This window comes from Oreochromis niloticus, linkage group LG16, assembly GCF_001858045.2.
Source record: "Oreochromis niloticus isolate F11D_XX linkage group LG16, O_niloticus_UMD_NMBU, whole genome shotgun sequence".
NCBI classification, from domain to species: Eukaryota; Metazoa; Chordata; class Actinopteri; order Cichliformes; family Cichlidae; genus Oreochromis; species Oreochromis niloticus.
Window position 1 is genome coordinate 20,317,149 of NC_031987.2, and position 15,835 is coordinate 20,332,983.

At 41.5% G+C, this 15,835-nt stretch overlaps 3 protein-coding genes across 7 annotated transcripts; 2 read left to right on the plus strand and 1 right to left on the minus strand.

The window, feature by feature from the left end:
* Nucleotides 1-154: 154 nt before the first annotated feature.
* naxd (NAD(P)HX dehydratase) lies at nucleotides 155-5,504 on the plus strand. 3 transcript variants are annotated; one of them, XM_013276193.3, is made up of 11 exons: nucleotides 535-1,666; nucleotides 1,779-2,225; nucleotides 2,414-2,564; nucleotides 2,660-2,705; nucleotides 2,829-2,917; nucleotides 3,696-3,804; nucleotides 4,018-4,068; nucleotides 4,157-4,261; nucleotides 4,363-4,483; nucleotides 4,596-4,719; nucleotides 5,036-5,504. In XM_013276193.3, exons 1-11 carry the CDS (start codon nucleotides 1,153-1,155, stop codon nucleotides 5,184-5,186), a joined length of 1,908 nt encoding a protein of 635 aa, XP_013131647.1. In that variant the 5' UTR covers nucleotides 535-1,152; the 3' UTR covers nucleotides 5,187-5,504. The 3 variants fall into 3 exon arrangements, with proteins under 3 accessions (XP_005457917.1, XP_005457916.1, XP_013131647.1); XM_005457860.4 differs by lacking the exons at nucleotides 535-1,666; nucleotides 1,779-2,225 and adding an exon at nucleotides 155-348; XM_005457859.4 differs by lacking the exons at nucleotides 535-1,666; nucleotides 1,779-2,225 and adding an exon at nucleotides 157-524.
* A 245-nt stretch (nucleotides 5,505-5,749) lies between these two features.
* ing1 (inhibitor of growth family, member 1) lies at nucleotides 5,750-10,867 on the plus strand. 2 transcript variants are annotated; one of them, XM_019352752.2, is made up of 4 exons: nucleotides 5,750-5,902; nucleotides 6,960-7,139; nucleotides 8,668-8,816; nucleotides 9,913-10,867. In XM_019352752.2, exons 2-4 carry the CDS (start codon nucleotides 7,001-7,003, stop codon nucleotides 10,543-10,545), a joined length of 921 nt encoding a protein of 306 aa, XP_019208297.1. In that variant the 5' UTR covers nucleotides 5,750-5,902; nucleotides 6,960-7,000; the 3' UTR covers nucleotides 10,546-10,867. The 2 variants fall into 2 exon arrangements, with proteins under 2 accessions (XP_019208297.1, XP_005457915.1); XM_005457858.4 differs by lacking the exon at nucleotides 5,750-5,902 and adding an exon at nucleotides 6,082-6,214.
* A 743-nt stretch (nucleotides 10,868-11,610) lies between these two features.
* On the minus strand, nucleotides 11,611-15,402 carry ube2al (ubiquitin conjugating enzyme E2 A, like). Of its 2 annotated transcripts, XM_019352753.2 has the most exons (7): nucleotides 15,185-15,402; nucleotides 13,852-13,896; nucleotides 13,595-13,675; nucleotides 13,483-13,508; nucleotides 13,232-13,321; nucleotides 13,065-13,153; nucleotides 11,611-12,379 (listed from the first exon to the last, which is right to left on the minus strand). In XM_019352753.2, exons 1-7 carry the CDS (start codon nucleotides 15,226-15,228, stop codon nucleotides 12,251-12,253), a joined length of 504 nt encoding a protein of 167 aa, XP_019208298.1. In that variant the 5' UTR covers nucleotides 15,229-15,402; the 3' UTR covers nucleotides 11,611-12,250. The 2 variants fall into 2 exon arrangements, with proteins under 2 accessions (XP_019208298.1, XP_003452937.1); XM_003452889.5 differs by lacking the exon at nucleotides 13,852-13,896 and having other exon boundaries at nucleotides 15,185-15,393.
* Between the last annotated feature and the right edge of the window lie 433 nt (nucleotides 15,403-15,835).

Below are 15,835 nucleotides of genomic sequence, written 5' to 3' on the forward strand. Positions count from 1 at the left end.
AAACATCTGCACCTTATTACTCTTCTGTGTCTATTTTGATGTGTGCTTCATTTTACTATGGAGGAGGGCTTGTTGTCTCAGAATCCGGCCCTACTGACCACCTCTCTACTGTGATTTAATATCCCAAGCATCTAGTGGTCACTGAAAGCAGCGCATGCTTAAAACTGCTTCCGGTTTGATGGCTCGTCGACAGCAGATTTCACCCTCAGCCCACTTGGATGTAGGAGTGTCCGAGCAGCCTTTAAAGGCATCACACGCTTCCTGTAGTACTGCACTGGGTTATTGGGCGCCCCATGATCAGGCTCACTTGCGTTCACTTGCCGGCGTTGAAGCGCAGCTGCAGTTTAGGTAAGGACAGCTGAGTGCCACAGAGGGCTCTGTCGCCCGTGATAAAGCTCCGAGAGTCGGTGGCTGCAGACAGACAAACAATGAGAACATGCCTCAACAGATTCAGGCGCTCGCTTTTTGCTCGATCCCAGTTGCACTGTCGCTTATCGCCGCCTTGGCCTGTTTAAACGAGAAAGGTAAAAGAGACGGAAGTTATCTCAAAGTTTTACTTCATTAAAACCTAGCTTTAGACTGTAACGTTAGCTGAGCCGTTAGAGTCGTCCAGTGCTCTCCATGTTGGCCGACCAGCTGACAGTTTGGCTCGTTGTTGAGGCGGGGTGGGTCTCTAGGACCCCGCAGACTTGAGTTCGCGGGGCGGGGGACCAGGCGGAGAAAGGTGAAGTTAACCTCAAAGGACTGATCAGAGGTCAGTTTGGACATTTACTCGATGTAGCGTTACCGCTTCAAAACGGCTCTTGTAGCCGATCTCCTGTCGGTTTATCCCAGCGTTACGCATTTTGACAACGACACGAATGGGATAAACACAGAAGGCTAGGCTTTTAGCTAGCTTACAAATAGTTTGACCTGCACACGTTGTGATGATCTTCAAGTTTAACACCAAAATTATTACCCCGGCTGGTCCTTCTGAGCTAGCGAAATGGCCGTTTGTCGTTGTTTGGGCTGACGGTGGTCCGCGGCGTTGATGCGGCTGAGCGCAGAGACCCAGAGCAAACGGCCGTCATAATCCGCATTGTCAACATCTCCAATCAACTTATTCCCCGGGGGTGGAGGTTACGCCGGGAGCTGGCCTGTTTTGGATCAGCTATGCAAGCGAACACAACGCGGGGCTTCCTGTGGTCGGACGTGGAGACGAGGACGCTACTGAACATCTGGGGAGAGCAGGACATCCAGGCGGCGCTGGATGGAAACTTCCGAAACAGCTTCGTGTACCGCGACGTCTCCCGGAGGCTGGGAGCCATGGGGTTTGAAAGGACGCCCGAGCAGTGCAGGGTGCGGATCAAAAGCCTCAAGAGGCAGTACTTGTTGGCGAAGGAGGGCAATCTGCGGAATAATGGGCAGTATCACAAGATCTGCAAGTTTTATGACACCATGGAGAGGATTTTGAGTAACCGGCCGAGTATGGACGCCCAGGAGTTTATAGACAGCGGTGCGGGAGGAGAGGAGGCCGTCGATGGCCCGGAGGAGGATGGGGAAGATGCTCAGGATGCTTACTCTGAGAGCACAGGGGAGTGTCCTTATCCCGCTGAGACTGAAGTCAAGCTGGAATACCCAACTGTTCCCATCCCCATTCCGGTTAAAGTGACAGTGGGGAATAATGGTAAGTCCAACCTTATCCACTGTCACTTTTTTGTGGCTTTATCATGTTTCAGTGCCTCGAGTGTGACTCGAGTATGTGTGCTAACATAATGTCACACCCTTCTCCTCTTCAGGGACTTGTGCGAAGCCGCCTAACAGCAGCCAGTCGGCCAGCTGTTTGTCAGCCAGAGCACCCAAACGGCCCAGGAAGCGACGCGCCAACTTCCCCATGGAGAAGCTGATGGAGCAGTTCCTGGAGCAGAGCGCCCAAGCCGAGGACAACTTCTACCGGATGGAAGAGCAGCGCTTGCAAGCAGAAGACCGGCGCCGGGAAGCTGAGCATGCCCGGGAACTGCACATGCTTCAGATGCTTGGCCAGATGTTCGCCAGCATCTCCTCTGCCAGACCCGGCTCAGCATCTGCTCTGTCCAAGACGACGAATCCTGGCCCCGCTCCGGTCATTTCCAGTACCTCCCCGTCGCATACACGTGGCCACTCCAGTCTTCCCAAACGCCCTTCGCCCCAGACAGACTCTCTCGCACAGCAGAATCCATTTCTGAGCGCAGACCCTCAGGCGTTAGGTATTTAGTTCCTGTGCTACGCGTGAAGCCTTGATGTGGAGAGAAACCTGAAGGCAGATTAGCTGTAATGTGAAAGATCACACTCAGTTATTATTCTTATTTTGGATCGTGTGAGTGTGTTGTTGTTGTCCACAGTGGTTTGAAACTAGCTCGTATGCTGAACACTCTCACTTTGTTTATCTCCTCAGTGTTTGAGCGCTTCTACGGTTTGGGCTCCACGTCGCACAGAGGTATGGAGGATGACATCCTGTCACTGGTAAAGAACATAGTCCCTCCGCTGACATCCAAAAAACACAAGGGACAAGATGGACGTATTGGGATCATTGGAGGATGTCAAGAGTATGTTGCAGAAAAGATTCCTGCATGATTTAAAAGAAAAAAACTAATTCAGTGGAACATTTGCCCTAATTTCTCTTCATCTCTTATCTCTAAAGCTACACTGGAGCTCCTTACTTTGCTGCCATCTCTGCTTTAAAAGTGGTAGGCAGTAATGCTTGACTATCAGTTTTGTCCATTCATTTTTTTTCCCCTTTTTTTTTTTTCTAATTGTGTGTTGTTGTTTTTTTAAATTATCAAGTAACAAGGTGCTTTTCTCGTCTCCAGGGAGCTGACTTGTCTCACGTGTTCTGCACCAAAGATGCTGCAGCTGTAATCAAATCATACAGCCCTGAGCTCATAGTCCATCCAGTTCTGTAAGTACTGAGCCAATAATAGTCCTTCTGTAGTATTTTAGGTAGCTGGTAGCAGTTGGATCATTGAGAGTACAATGGTGTGTATTTGCTATTTGGATGCATTCACAAATGTGACAGTGTCTTATTGCAAGCAAAAAAATCAAAGTTTACCCAGGATTTGTGCCGAGGTGTAAGATTCTCAAAATAAATAGTTGCGCACGTCTTCTTTTTTGTTGTGAGTTGTAATGTTATTAGGAGCCAAATTCTGCATTTCACTATTATCGTTCTACTCCGTTCTATTAAAGGTTGCGTGTTATAATTAACATGCTGCTTTCTCGCAATGATTCTGTAATCATTGTCCTAAATATTTAAATTTCTGAAATTTGTCAGATCATGAACGGGTAGTGTCATAGTTCTGGGTATTCTGTCAGTGTGACAGTACAAACCTTCACAGCTCACGCTTACTTGTCGTGGCTGGAGCGGCTTGGGAACCTTACAATAACATTAATGACTGCGTTTCAGTTTGGTGAGCCTGTGCCAGTGTGCTCTTAGAAAGCCATTATTAGCTTGGAATAGCAAAAATCTGTTAAAAGGCTCATTTCTCTACAAGAGGCACTTACAGAAAACATTAACATCGACTGCTTTCTATTTGGGTTTGCTCACTTCAGAGACCTGTTACAGTGTTATCAGTCTTCACTTTGTGTGTGCGTGTTTGCCTTGCAAACTAATGGAAACTTTAAGATTAAACTGTCCATTCCAGCATGTCTGACAATGTGTGTGTGTATGTGTGTGAATGAAGGGACAGTCCTAACGCGGTGGAAGAAATAGAAAAATGGCTTCCGAGACTACATGGACTTGTGGTGGGACCAGGCTTAGGAAGAGAAGACTTATTATTGAAAACAGCAAAGGCACGTGGAGCATATTCATTCTTCCTTGCACTCAACACAGTCTGGGCTACTCTGCTAGATACTTCTGCATAAGCATGGCGGACTATTCTTATTGCTAACACTTGTTATATAGCACAAGTGTTATTGGTGGCTGATAAATTACTTCTTCTTTTTTTCCCACCCCAACGGAAGGCTTATTAAAGACAGACCCTGTGCTCTCTCTCTCTATTTCAGGAGGTCATTGAGAAAACGAAAGCAAGAGATATCCCCATAGTCATTGATGCAGTAAGTCTTGATAAGTCCCAGCTGTGGAGCAGATGGCGTTTCATTTGCTAAGTCATACATAGTGTGTGTGTGTGATCATTTTTAACAGGACGGATTATGGCTGATTACACAGCAACCATCTGTTATCCAAGGGTACCAGAAGGGCATCCTTACGCCTAACTTTATGGAATTCACTCGATTGTATGAGGCATTGGTAAGTTTCTTGGCACAATTCAGTCCCACTCACTAGTTGACAGCAAATTACATGTGATCCTCTATGCTGATGTGTCTTTTTACCTCATCTGTGTGCGTTAGCACCATGAACCCATGGACAGCAGTGATTATCAGCGAAGCGTCATGCAGCTCAGTGTAGCTATGGGCAACCTCACCTTGGTGCTGAAGGGGGAGCAGGATTTCATCACAGATGGCAGCAAAGGTTGGCATCAAACAGAACATGATTTAATTTCTTCCAGCTGATCGTTCACCTTTATTCTCAGATGCTTTGGAGTATCTTTTTGTGACCTTGTGTTATGTACCACTGTTTGTAGTGTACTCATGCAGCTTAGAAGGCAGTGGGAGACGATGCGGTGGACAGGGGGATCTCCTTTCTGGGTCTATGGGAGTGCTGGCACACTGGGCCCATGCTGCTTCCGCAGCAGGAATGATCAGAAGGTGAAGGCATGATTTTTGCTTTTTTTGCTATGTTTGAATGAATATATAGGCCAAGCTTTTCAGGGCTCAATGCATGAAAAATAATATATATTTTTTTTTAATATTTACACATATTACCTATAGAATGCGCTTATTTGCATGCCGAAAGTGTATAAAAATGATCACCAAGTGTTCTGACCACTTCTAAATAAAGAGGAATTTTTGCTTTTTTTATGTAATGCATGCATAAAGTGTGATGTTTGCAGGAGAAATGTACATGATACTTTATTTGGATGTATATCCCCCCCCCCCCCCCCCCCCCTTTGCTCCCCTGTAGTGTGAATCCATCAGTGGTTGCTGCATTTGGTGCCTGTTCGCTCACCAGGCAGTGCAACAGTCAAGCATTCCAGCAGCACGGCAGGTCCACCACCACCTCAGACATGATCCAGGAGATCGGCTCAGCCTTCAAAAAGCTGTTCGAAAGCTAAAAACAGTCAGCGATGCAAACAGTTGTATAAAGAGAAATAATTTTACGCTCCTAACACAGCCTCTTTGGGATTGAAAGAAATGTTCTTCTTAAGCTGAATTTTAATGACTGTTTTGAACCTGGAATCGAAATCTGGTGCAAAATATACACACTGACATGTTGTTTGTGTTGTGTTTAATGGAAATGTAACAAAAAGAAAACCACTAGTTGAATAATGAATGCCTTCACCAAGCCCACCAAAGAGACTGAGACATTAGGATGAAGGGGCTCACACTAAACCAGAAACCTGTATACGTTTTGAAATAAATTATAAATGTGATTTTGTGTGTGGGTTTTTTTCCCGTTTGTTTGTTTGTTTTGACCAAGTTCTTAAAACCCATCTATGTGTCATGGCAGTATTACTGGGTGAGTGACTGTAGAAAACGTGACTTTTTTTTTATAGAGTCAGTGGGGAACATTAACTTGCATGAAAACTGATACTTGCTGGACAACAAAGATTGATTTGGTTGGTTGCAGCATCGTAATCGTAAACCTAAAGGCAGAAGAGTGAGATGTGTGTGATTCGTGTAAAGTATGCGGCGCATGCGCATAGCTGAATTAGCCGACAGCTAGCGCCGTTGCTGCGTGTGCACCGTAGTTACACACACAACCTAGCGTTAGCAACAAGACCCACAGCAGCATCACAGAGTCTGTAAGGTTAACTCGGAGCATTCACAGGTATGTTCACTTACCCTCTGCTTAAATGGCAACTAAATGAGTGTGGCGAGGTCTCTGCTATTTGTTTCCGTGAGGATTGGAGCCGAATTTCGTTTAGTATTGTTATAAGCTAGCCGGCTAATCCAGCTAACAGACACACCAAAGCCAACGTGTTAAAATAAAGTGCCAAAGCAGTAAAAGACTGTTCTGTTTGTCTGCGTCGTGTTAGCTAGAATAGTCCGTAAATGTTCAGTGGGTGCTTAATGTGTTGAAGGTGAAACGTATTCACTTCGGTGACCGTCGTTCAAAGCGTTGTGTTTGTCAAATTAAGAGGTAACTTTCCAAAACGTTTAGCAGCGACTTGCACCGTTAACGCCACATTTTGAAAATCCTATTTTTATAAGTGTTTGGTGTAGACTAAGAGAGTCATAAACTTGCAAACTGGAAAAAGTTGGGACTCGTTACTTGACGTTAAAATGGACTCAGCAGTAGCAGGGTAGGATAGCTGCTGTAGTTAGCTTTGGCAAGCATTGGACACACAGAGGGCGGCTGCTGTTGTTTATGAAATATTCAAGCACAGCACTTCACTTGTGTCTGGTTGTTTGTCGCTGGCTTCGTGATAGCATATCCGTCTGTGATTCTTCCACATAGCCAGGATGATTACAGTTCCCCGGTAAACACTGCTAGCTAGCATTACAGTTGTCTGCTCCATTGTAGTTGTGAAGACCTTGTAATAAGGACACCCCAGTGAACATACGAGCAACTTCAAGTTATCAGCTATCCACCGGAAGTCATCGGGTCTTGTATTTCTTTGCAGATCTTGCATTGGTAGTTAGAGTTAGCTAACAGTTGGCACATTCGCAGTACACGTAGCAGTTTCATCAGTATGGCTGACTGCAGATCAGTTGTCTTCTCTTCTGCATGTCTGCAGCCCAGAACTGATTCATGATTACAAGTGTTAGTAAACACGACGAAAACACGTTATGATGGTTCATAATCAAAAACGTTTGAGACAGTGAAGTAATATTTACGTGCAAACTTGATTCAGCAGTGAAAAAGCTAATGTTGTTGTTAACAGGTGCTGGTGTAGGAGTGCTCCGACGGGGAAACGGATCCGCAATGCTCAACCCGACCAATGGTGACCCAGGTCATGTTGTTGTGAACTATGTGGAGGAGTATTTGGACCTGGTGGAGTCCCTTCCTTTTGATTTGCAAAGGAGCGTGTCACTCATGAAGGAAATTGATGCCAAGTATCAAGGTAAATATTACTCTGTGATGTTTTCATTTGTTTAGGTTTCATGGTGAAATTTGAAAAAAAAAAGTACAATCACATTAAATTTAATGTAGCCTAGAAAGATCTGTGATTTAAGGTGTGGATTTTACCTGTGAACAAATAGATAGAGTTAACCTACAGCCACACAAGTGTACAAGTGTAATAATTGCTATTGTATGTACTACATTAGCAGTTGCTGTATTATATACTTAGCAACGGGCGATTAAATACTGTATGATAGATACTTTATCCTACAAGGGAAATCACTGTTTACAACAGCTGCATAAACAATACAAATACAAAATATCCCGTGGCACAGTGGGTTAACACTACTGCCTCACAAGAAAATCCTTGGTTTGAATCCAGTCTGAGGCCTTTCTATGTGGAGTTAGCATGTTCTCCCCATTGGCCTCCCTACCAGTACTTCCTACCTTGGTCGTAAAACATGCACGAGGTTAGGTATATTGGTGATTGCAAATTCACAGTATGTGAGCTTGATGTGTTGTGAGCTCCATGTCTTAGCCCTGGTGACCTATCTGAGGTGTCCCTCGCCTCTCAGCCTATGACAGCTAGTTCCAGCACCTCTGTGATTTTGAATTGGATGAGCAGAAGAGAATAGTTGGATAAAAGATTTGTATTTAGTACAGTCCCATACTGAAGGGCTTATTATGTGAGGTGGTGCAAAATTTTATTTATAACAGTGATGAAATAAAGTAATTTAAGAAATGACATTAAATAAAAAATAAAACATAAGATTGAGATTAAGCAAAAGAGAAACGGTCCCATATGCACTACAAAATAGTAGTGCATATGACATTAATAAATAACATGTACATGCTATGTATAACTACATTACTATAATATATGCACCAGTTGCTAACCAGCTCTGGCAATCAGTTTAATCTCATTTTTAAGCACGTAATACATGATCAAAATACAGTGTTTATTTAGTTACAGTAAACTTTAGTGACACTTGCTTCCAGAAGATTTTGATTAAAACTGTAATGTAGCAGTAATGCTTGAGTAGCAATATTGCCTGACATTGTGCCAACTGTCTGAATGAAATCCAAAGTAATCCAAAAGCTTGCAATGATTTATTCTTCTTACTCTTCAACCCGTAGTCATGCTGCTGCTCCGTCTGTATTAATGAGGGTAAAAAACAAAACAAAAACAAATATATACACCTCTCAAATTAAGTACAAGCACATCACAAACTCCACGTGTTAGAATCATCAATGTAGACGTTGTTATAGTGTGATGTTTTTGGCCATTCTTTTACAGTTTTAGCTGATAATAACCTAATAAATTGGAACTTATGGTTTAACAGTAGCAAGCAAGTTTGAATGATGACAGATGTTTTAACTTTGTAATAGGAAGATGGTGAAGACAACAGCTCATAGTCAGGGGTTTATAGAACCTTTATAAAACACCTTTGATGTCATACAATTGAACATGCGGTGTATTTCTGTTCTTATTTTTCCCTGAATCTTTTTTTTCTTCTTCTTTTTGTCAGATGTTCTGAAGGAGCTTGATGATGCTTATGAGCGGTATCGCCGTGAATCCGACTCCCTTCAGAGGCGCAAGCTTCAGTTGTCTATTCAGAGGGCACTAATTCGTAGTCAGGAGCTTGGAGATGAAAAGATCCAGATTGCTGGTCAAATGGTATGTGGAAGAAAAACCGGACAATAAAAGTAGCTGTCAGGTCTTAATGTGTGCATTGATGAAGCTACGTTACTCTTCTTCTGTGACATATGTGCAAGAACGCCTACCCTAACTACAGGAAAAGGAGAAAATGGGTTTTATGGATCTTTTTAGAGGTCTTTTGTATCAGGACTGAATGAGCTTTACATTTAAATTCTTTTTGGAAATCTGTAGTAGAAAGAAAGAAAAAAAAAAAAACACTAAACATTTACAAGACTCCAGCAGTAAACATGAAATAAGTCTATTGTAGATACAAGCTAGACAGTTACCAGAAACATAACACTATGTTTGACCTTCCTGTTTGGCATGTTTGGTATGTCAAAGTTCAGTTGGGCTGTGTTCCTTTTGTGATGCATTATTACACTGGATAGCTTTGATTATAATTTCTCTATAAACATTCACATTTATATATTTTTAAAAACTATTTTCAGGCTTTTGCCTTTATATGGATAGCACAGTAGCGATAAACAGGAAATGGGGTACAGAGGGAATGACATGCAGGGAAGGACTGGGCGACCGGGAGTGGAACCAGATACACAGCTGCTAAAATCCTTTTAGTCCATATGGCACGCATCCCTCCCTCTATAACACAGGTTTACCCTTTGTAAACCTGTTTATAGTAACATTTGTAAGCCCCTAGCCATCAGCTAAGCCTAAACTGTTGAAAGCATGAACTTCTTTCTAGTTAATTCAGCAAAGAAGGCAAAATTTATGTTCAACAAATCTTAACCAGAGTTGGCTTTTTAAAACGTACGGTGCATCCAAGGGAGCTACAGATTGTCTCTTAACAAAAACATAAACCAAAAAGGATTTAGGCTTCACAACGGTTAATGAGAGTCCTTTAAGAAGCTTTTATTTGTGCAAGTTCAAGCAAAATGATTCAGCTGTTGATTGGCTCTGTCGGGGCACAGATATGGCAGATACTGATGCAGTTTGGGGTTTCTCACATAGATTTGTATTTAGGATTATTTAAGTGTCATGGTTTAGTCTACATGGTCAAAGAAATTAGGTGAACTTGGAAAAAATACAAAACATGAACGTTCTTTTTTTTTTCCAGGTGGAGCTGGTTGAGAACCGAACGCGACAAATAGACTGGCATTCAGAACTTCTCCTTTCCTCTCAAGAAATCCCAGAAAGTCACATTCCTCCGGCCACCTCCATGACGACCACTGCAGCATCTTTGATGTCCTCAACATCAGCTACAGTTACTGTGGGCAAACCCAGTCACCACGACAAGAAGCGCGATGAGGTCACATCAGCTTCAGGCGGTGGAGAAAAGGCTGGAGGGAAACGCTCACGACGTCAGAAAAATGGAGAAAATCGGGAAAGCTACGGGAGTCTGGATCATGCAGAAGAAGTGGGAGTGGGGGCGTCTCGGGAAAAGAAGGCCAAAACATCTTCCAAGAAAAAGAAAAGGTCAAAAGGAAAATCAGAGAGAGAAGTGTCTCCTCCAGACCTGCCCATCGATCCGGATGAGCCAACATATTGCCTGTGCGAACAGGTTTCTTACGGCGAGATGATTGGCTGCGATAATGACGAATGTCCTATTGAGTGGTTTCATTTCTCCTGCGTCGGGCTCCATCATAAGCCCAAAGGCAAGTGGTACTGCCCGAAGTGTAGAGGCGAAAATGAGAAGACCATGGACAAGGCCTTAGAAAGGGCTAAGAAGGAGAGGGCCTACAACAGGTAGCTCACCTGGCCCCATGAACATTCCTGTGTGAAAATTTTAATTTTATCTATATTAGTCTTCATTTACAGTTAACAGTGTTTGCTAAAAAGAAAAAAAATCCACGAAGAGAGGGGTGTTGTAAATAGTTATTTTTGTAACAGCTGTGTACCTGAGAAATGAGAATCCCACCTCCTGGTTGTTTACAAACAGTAGCTGTAGTACAGTATGCAACCATGTGCATGTTTGTAACAAGCTGTCCTGCACATCATCCCTCTTTGTTTTCATCTTGCATGCAACATCACAAGCTTAACTATATAAACTCAAATAAAAAACAAAACAGAAACATGGATTCTGTGTTCTGTATAATCAACACTCAAAGTTCACTGTGCAGTGATTTCACATGCATCGTTTTCTGTAATCATTGATCTGTAATTACAACAGAATTGCGGCCTACTGCATTTCACTAGAACATTGTACAAGAGCAACAATGCTACTACCTTTATGATAAAATGAGATGATTTATTTAATGGGTTTTAGGTAAGAGCTAATGATTCTGCAGTATTACTTAAAGAACTGCCAGTGGAGAGTATGCATTTTAATTTTGATTGAATATATAATTTTATTTTGCTGCTCTAACAAAGATCTCAAAATAAGATCTTACACAGTGGATTTTCTGGTATCACCATCTCCAGAAACAGAACTTATGAGAACTTTGGCTTTACCACGGTCCACTTTCCCAGTCAAGGCCTGATTTAGACTTGACTATGAATTTCTGTAGAGCCTACGACATACCCTACACAAGTGGCCATTGTTGCTACCAACATTTATCCTTGTTTGTGGTGGATTATTTATTACTTGTATTCAGAGGGGTTTTAGGTTACAATGAGAATGTACAGTGTAGATCTCCCACTGAAGCATTAATCCCCAACAAGTCCCAGTTTACACCAGTATATAGTTAATGTTTGACTAATGTGTAGTGTGTGTATGTACACACACACACACACACACACACACACGTAGATGCCTATCAAACTTCGTAAAGTAAAATAACTTTTGCACCAACTAAAAAGAAAATGCATATCCATATAAGGATGACTTTGCCTTTTTTTATTTACAAGTACTGGAAAAGGTGACATGGGGGACAACCAGTGCAAAATCTGTACATAATTTCAGTTGCAGGTTTCTTATATACACAAGTGAACGGGAAAGTGAATACACTCCGTCATGCATGTAACAGTTCACAACACAGCAAAGGACACGGTGTAATGGTGACTTAGTTGTAGTCCATGATGCTCCGGCTGCTCATCATCCAACTGCCTTGTGAAAATAAACTGACAACAAATCAGGCTCACAACAGAAAAGGACCCATGACTTAACGATGCACCCTCTTGAGACACAAAACATAATTAATCATGGAGTTATTAGAGCAAGTTGGAACACACCAGGATTTTAAGTAATGGCCCTCAAGTCCACAATGATATTACATCAAGGCAAGATTCAGCACATTTCCCCTGATGAACTTTAAAAGGGGGCGAGAATAGAAAAAACAAAAAGGCCCTCTTTGTCGGGCAGGAACAAGATGTTTTATGATGGAAAGTTGAGGGTAAAGTGCATAAAAGCTTAAAATTAAAAGAGGGGAGGGTCAAAAAATTAAGAGGTATTCCACTAAAACTTGCAGTACACACAGCTTAACAATGGAGGGAGAGAAGCAATCACAAGTATCAGGTCAACTGTCTCTCCAGCTTTGTTCTACGATGGCAGAGACGCGTTTCTCGTATTCCCGTTTGTTCTCCTGGTACAGCTGAGCTGCCTGGCTGTTGGCCGGACTGTTGGGGTTTGGCTCATCAAGCAGGGACTGCAGGGGGAGAGAAGATTTTAATGGAAAAGAACAAACCTGAATCAACTCATTCATCTACTCAGTACTCCTAAAAGATTGAACAAAAAACAAAACTGTCATGCCCTTTAGCTATTGTGCAATAACATTGCACAATATTGAAAATTTTCCAGTTTGTCACTGTACTTTTACAAACTAAAATCTCTAATCTTTTGAATTTAATTATAAATTCTACATTTTATTTTCTATCATTTGTTTAGTCATTATTTTAATGTATTAACAGCACTTAATGAATCAACACAACATTAAATTAAAAATGAGTTGATATATAAGAAAACAATATTCAGAAATTCTCAGATGTTACCGATATGTTGAAGCTTACAATTTGGGACATTTATTTGGTTCATATGATGATATCAGTGGAGATTATTCAATCAGTGGGTGGTCAGCTGCAGTCCTACACACTGACATTAAACCTAGTTTCAGTGGATGGGCCTGAATTTGCAGTAGCAGCTTTTTGTTTCTCAGAGGAAAATATACATATTTTTATTATACATTTATAATATTGCCACAATAATTAGTCAATTGGAAATGCACTTAATGTTTTTAAATTTATCTTGATGAATGGTTACCATAATCAAATTTACAATAATATGCCATAATAATGAAATCTGTTCTTTTACTGTTAAATATTGACACTTCTTACCTGGATAGATGTTAGAATAGAGGACACATCATAAGTGGGGCTCCAACGATTCTGTAGGATGTCTAAACATATACTGCCATCCGCGTAGACTGTAGAGACAAACAATTATTAACAGGCCACAAATAACATTAACACTATAACCAGGCAGCAGGTGATCATGTTCTTACCATTTGGATGAAACATCTTTGACACAAATCGCACTGTAGGGGGTTTGTTGGGATATTCTTCTGTGAATTCTACAATGAGTTTAAATGTACCTGAAACAAAGGAACACATTCATATGAGATTTTAGACCAAGTGAGAACACTTTGGAGCAGTGACTTGAGGAGTCTTTTTTCAATTAATTCTATTCAGGGAGATTGTTGATTAAGTTACTACATTTAACTCTGTTTCTCTCTATATACAGTGAGGTACTTACCATCCTCAAAGGGAGTTCCTTCAGGGCTGTAAATTTAGAGAAAAGTGATATTTTGTCATTTGTTCGGACACAAAAATAAGATCTACACTTCAGAACCAAATTAATTTCTTACCCAAAGATGACTGCATTCCACACCATGATGTTGTTTTCAGAAGGGGCACCACTGACACCAGCTGGAGGATCCTCTTGTAGACTGCATACCCAAAAGGTTAAGTAAATGAATACACTGAAGCAAAGTTTCAAGGCCTCAAAGGTAATGACCAGAAGCTGTATTTCTCCACTCAGTCCACAGAAAGGTGCATTTCACAATCAAATGTCTCCTTTCATTGTCTAACCACACCCACATTTATAAGGTCAAAAAAAACATACCTGTACTTGGAAACACAGCTGGTGCCATGGTTTCCTCTTCCTAACCTAACACAATGTGTCAGTGCCATTAATGATAAACTGTAGGAACTATTATTTACTAAATACAGAATTAGTTAATTTACATCATATGCTACAAAGATGCTTATATTGTACCTGCTCAAAGTTAGCTGTTAAAATTTTAAATTACCTTAACTACCTAACTTGCAATGAAGCCTCAAAAACATTATATAATTGTTCTACTGTGAGTTGCTCAATCACTACCCATTTATTGGCACTTATCTCCACATAACTGAGTCAGCTGCCATCACAAAGTGTTGTGTTTATTCTGAACTTAAATCTTGCTCCCTCCATATAAAGATAAAAATACGCGAAATTCACTGAAGATGAAACTAAACATGAATAAAAGAAAAAAATAATTTAAAAAGCCATATCAGTAATAGGTTTGGGCTACACCAAACTATATTCCTCCCAAACACCTGGAAATACCTCCTCACATTCCTGAATACTGATACTTCAAATATGACATAGTCAAAAGAGCAGAGGCTCGATTTACAGTGAGATCAAAACACGTTTAAGGACCCCGAAGAGGTCCAGTAACTCACAGTTAGGATCGTTTACGAAGAAAACAAAAACATTTTCCGTGGACAGTGTTACATTGCGGTTATAAACGGAGCTGAACGCCACTGCACGGCCTGGCATTCGCTTTGTTTTACTGTTTCTTACCTTTGACATATTGTTTTCTACTCGGGAATTTACATAATAATTTTACTTTGTTCTGTTAATTCGCGTTTCACTTCTTGGCGTTATTATTTACCTTATTAACTCAAACTTTGGTAAGTTTTCGACCGTGGGGATGTCGAACCTTTTGCGCTGGTTAACAACGCAACTATCAAGCGGAAATATAAGATAAACGGAAGGAATACATTCGTGGAGTACTTGGGTTGAATGCGTTGAAAAAATATGCTTAAACCATGAAAAATGTCCGTCCGGCCACTCCTCACGCACATTTAAAGCTAAAAGGTTTAAAGAGGCAGCTAGGAGCTGTACGTTGACAGAAGCCTTAGTCAACCAACCTGCTAGCATTAGCTAGCTCCGTTAGCGTCACGGTAAGACGAAGCGCTTTGGAAAAAAAAAAAAAATCACATAAAAGATTCACATTCGCAGAAGCATAGCGGTTGCCTTGTGGTTGTTTTTACACAGGGAACTCATAAATGAACTATATCCTGAAAAAACAGTGATTAGCTATATCGGGCTAACACAAGCTAGCATAACGATAGCTCCGAATTGTCAAAACGGCTAACGATGTCGGCATAATTCCTGTACACCAACTCACCGTTTAAAATCTCTCATAAGTCTTCTTCTGGCCGGGGTTGACATAGTTTAACTTGAAGAATACGTACAGACAAGGCAAAATCGTTGACAGGAGCTTATTTGGCTGTATTATAGTTAATGTAATTTGAGAACTTCACAGAAACCGTACAGAACGGAGCCCGACTCTTCCGCCGTCCTATAAAGCTAATATGACGCTCTGGTTTGCCTGGTCTGGTTTACCAGGACGATACCACATCACGAAGGAAGGGGGGAAACATTTGCGATTACTAAGCAAACCTGAAATTTCTAGAATGGAAATGACAGTTGCAGTTGTTAGCATAAGTAGTTTCTATAAAAATGTACTTTATTTCAACACGATAGATTTATCTAATACAATATTTTATTTAATTGGAATCAACTTTTCTCCCCCGCCCATTCGAGTTAAGGGTGTCGCGGGGCGTGACCATGGTGACGTAGCCTCGATGACGGGATGTTTGTGCTGCGCAGCTATGATGAAGGTCGGCCCTGTGACAGCTGTGGCAGCACGTGAGGCTGCAACTTTTAAAGGCGTTTTCTGTACTAAGCGAGCACACCAGTAACTTTAATGTAGATATCTAATGTATAGAAAAAGTAAGATACCATGGTTCTCTATGCACATTATTACACAAGCCAT

Excerpts from the sequence above, each read along its gene's own strand:
- naxd (XM_013276193.3), top strand. The coding sequence starts at position 1,153 with ATGCAAGCGAACACAACGCGGGGCTTCCTGTGGTCGGACGTGGAGACG. Across the intron at positions 4,484-4,595 it reads CATCACAGATGGCAGCAAAG|TGTACTCATGCAGCTTAGAA; the intron begins GTTGGCATCAAA and ends CACTGTTTGTAG. Across the intron at positions 4,720-5,035 it reads GCAGCAGGAATGATCAGAAG|TGTGAATCCATCAGTGGTTG; the intron begins GTGAAGGCATGA and ends GCTCCCCTGTAG.
- ing1 (XM_019352752.2), top strand. The coding sequence starts at position 7,001 with ATGCTCAACCCGACCAATGGTGACCCAGGTCATGTTGTTGTGAACTAT. Across the intron at positions 7,140-8,667 it reads AATTGATGCCAAGTATCAAG|ATGTTCTGAAGGAGCTTGAT; the intron begins GTAAATATTACT and ends TCTTTTTGTCAG. Across the intron at positions 8,817-9,912 it reads TCCAGATTGCTGGTCAAATG|GTGGAGCTGGTTGAGAACCG; the intron begins GTATGTGGAAGA and ends TTTTTTTTCCAG.
- ube2al (XM_019352753.2), bottom strand. The coding sequence starts at position 15,228 with ATGTCAACCCCGGCCAGAAGAAGACTTATGAGAGATTTTAAACG. Across the intron at positions 13,509-13,594 it reads TGGAATGCAGTCATCTTTGG|CCCTGAAGGAACTCCCTTTG; the intron begins GTAAGAAATTAA and ends CTAAATTTACAG. Across the intron at positions 13,154-13,231 it reads AAAGATGTTTCATCCAAATG|TCTACGCGGATGGCAGTATA; the intron begins GTAAGAACATGA and ends TTGTCTCTACAG.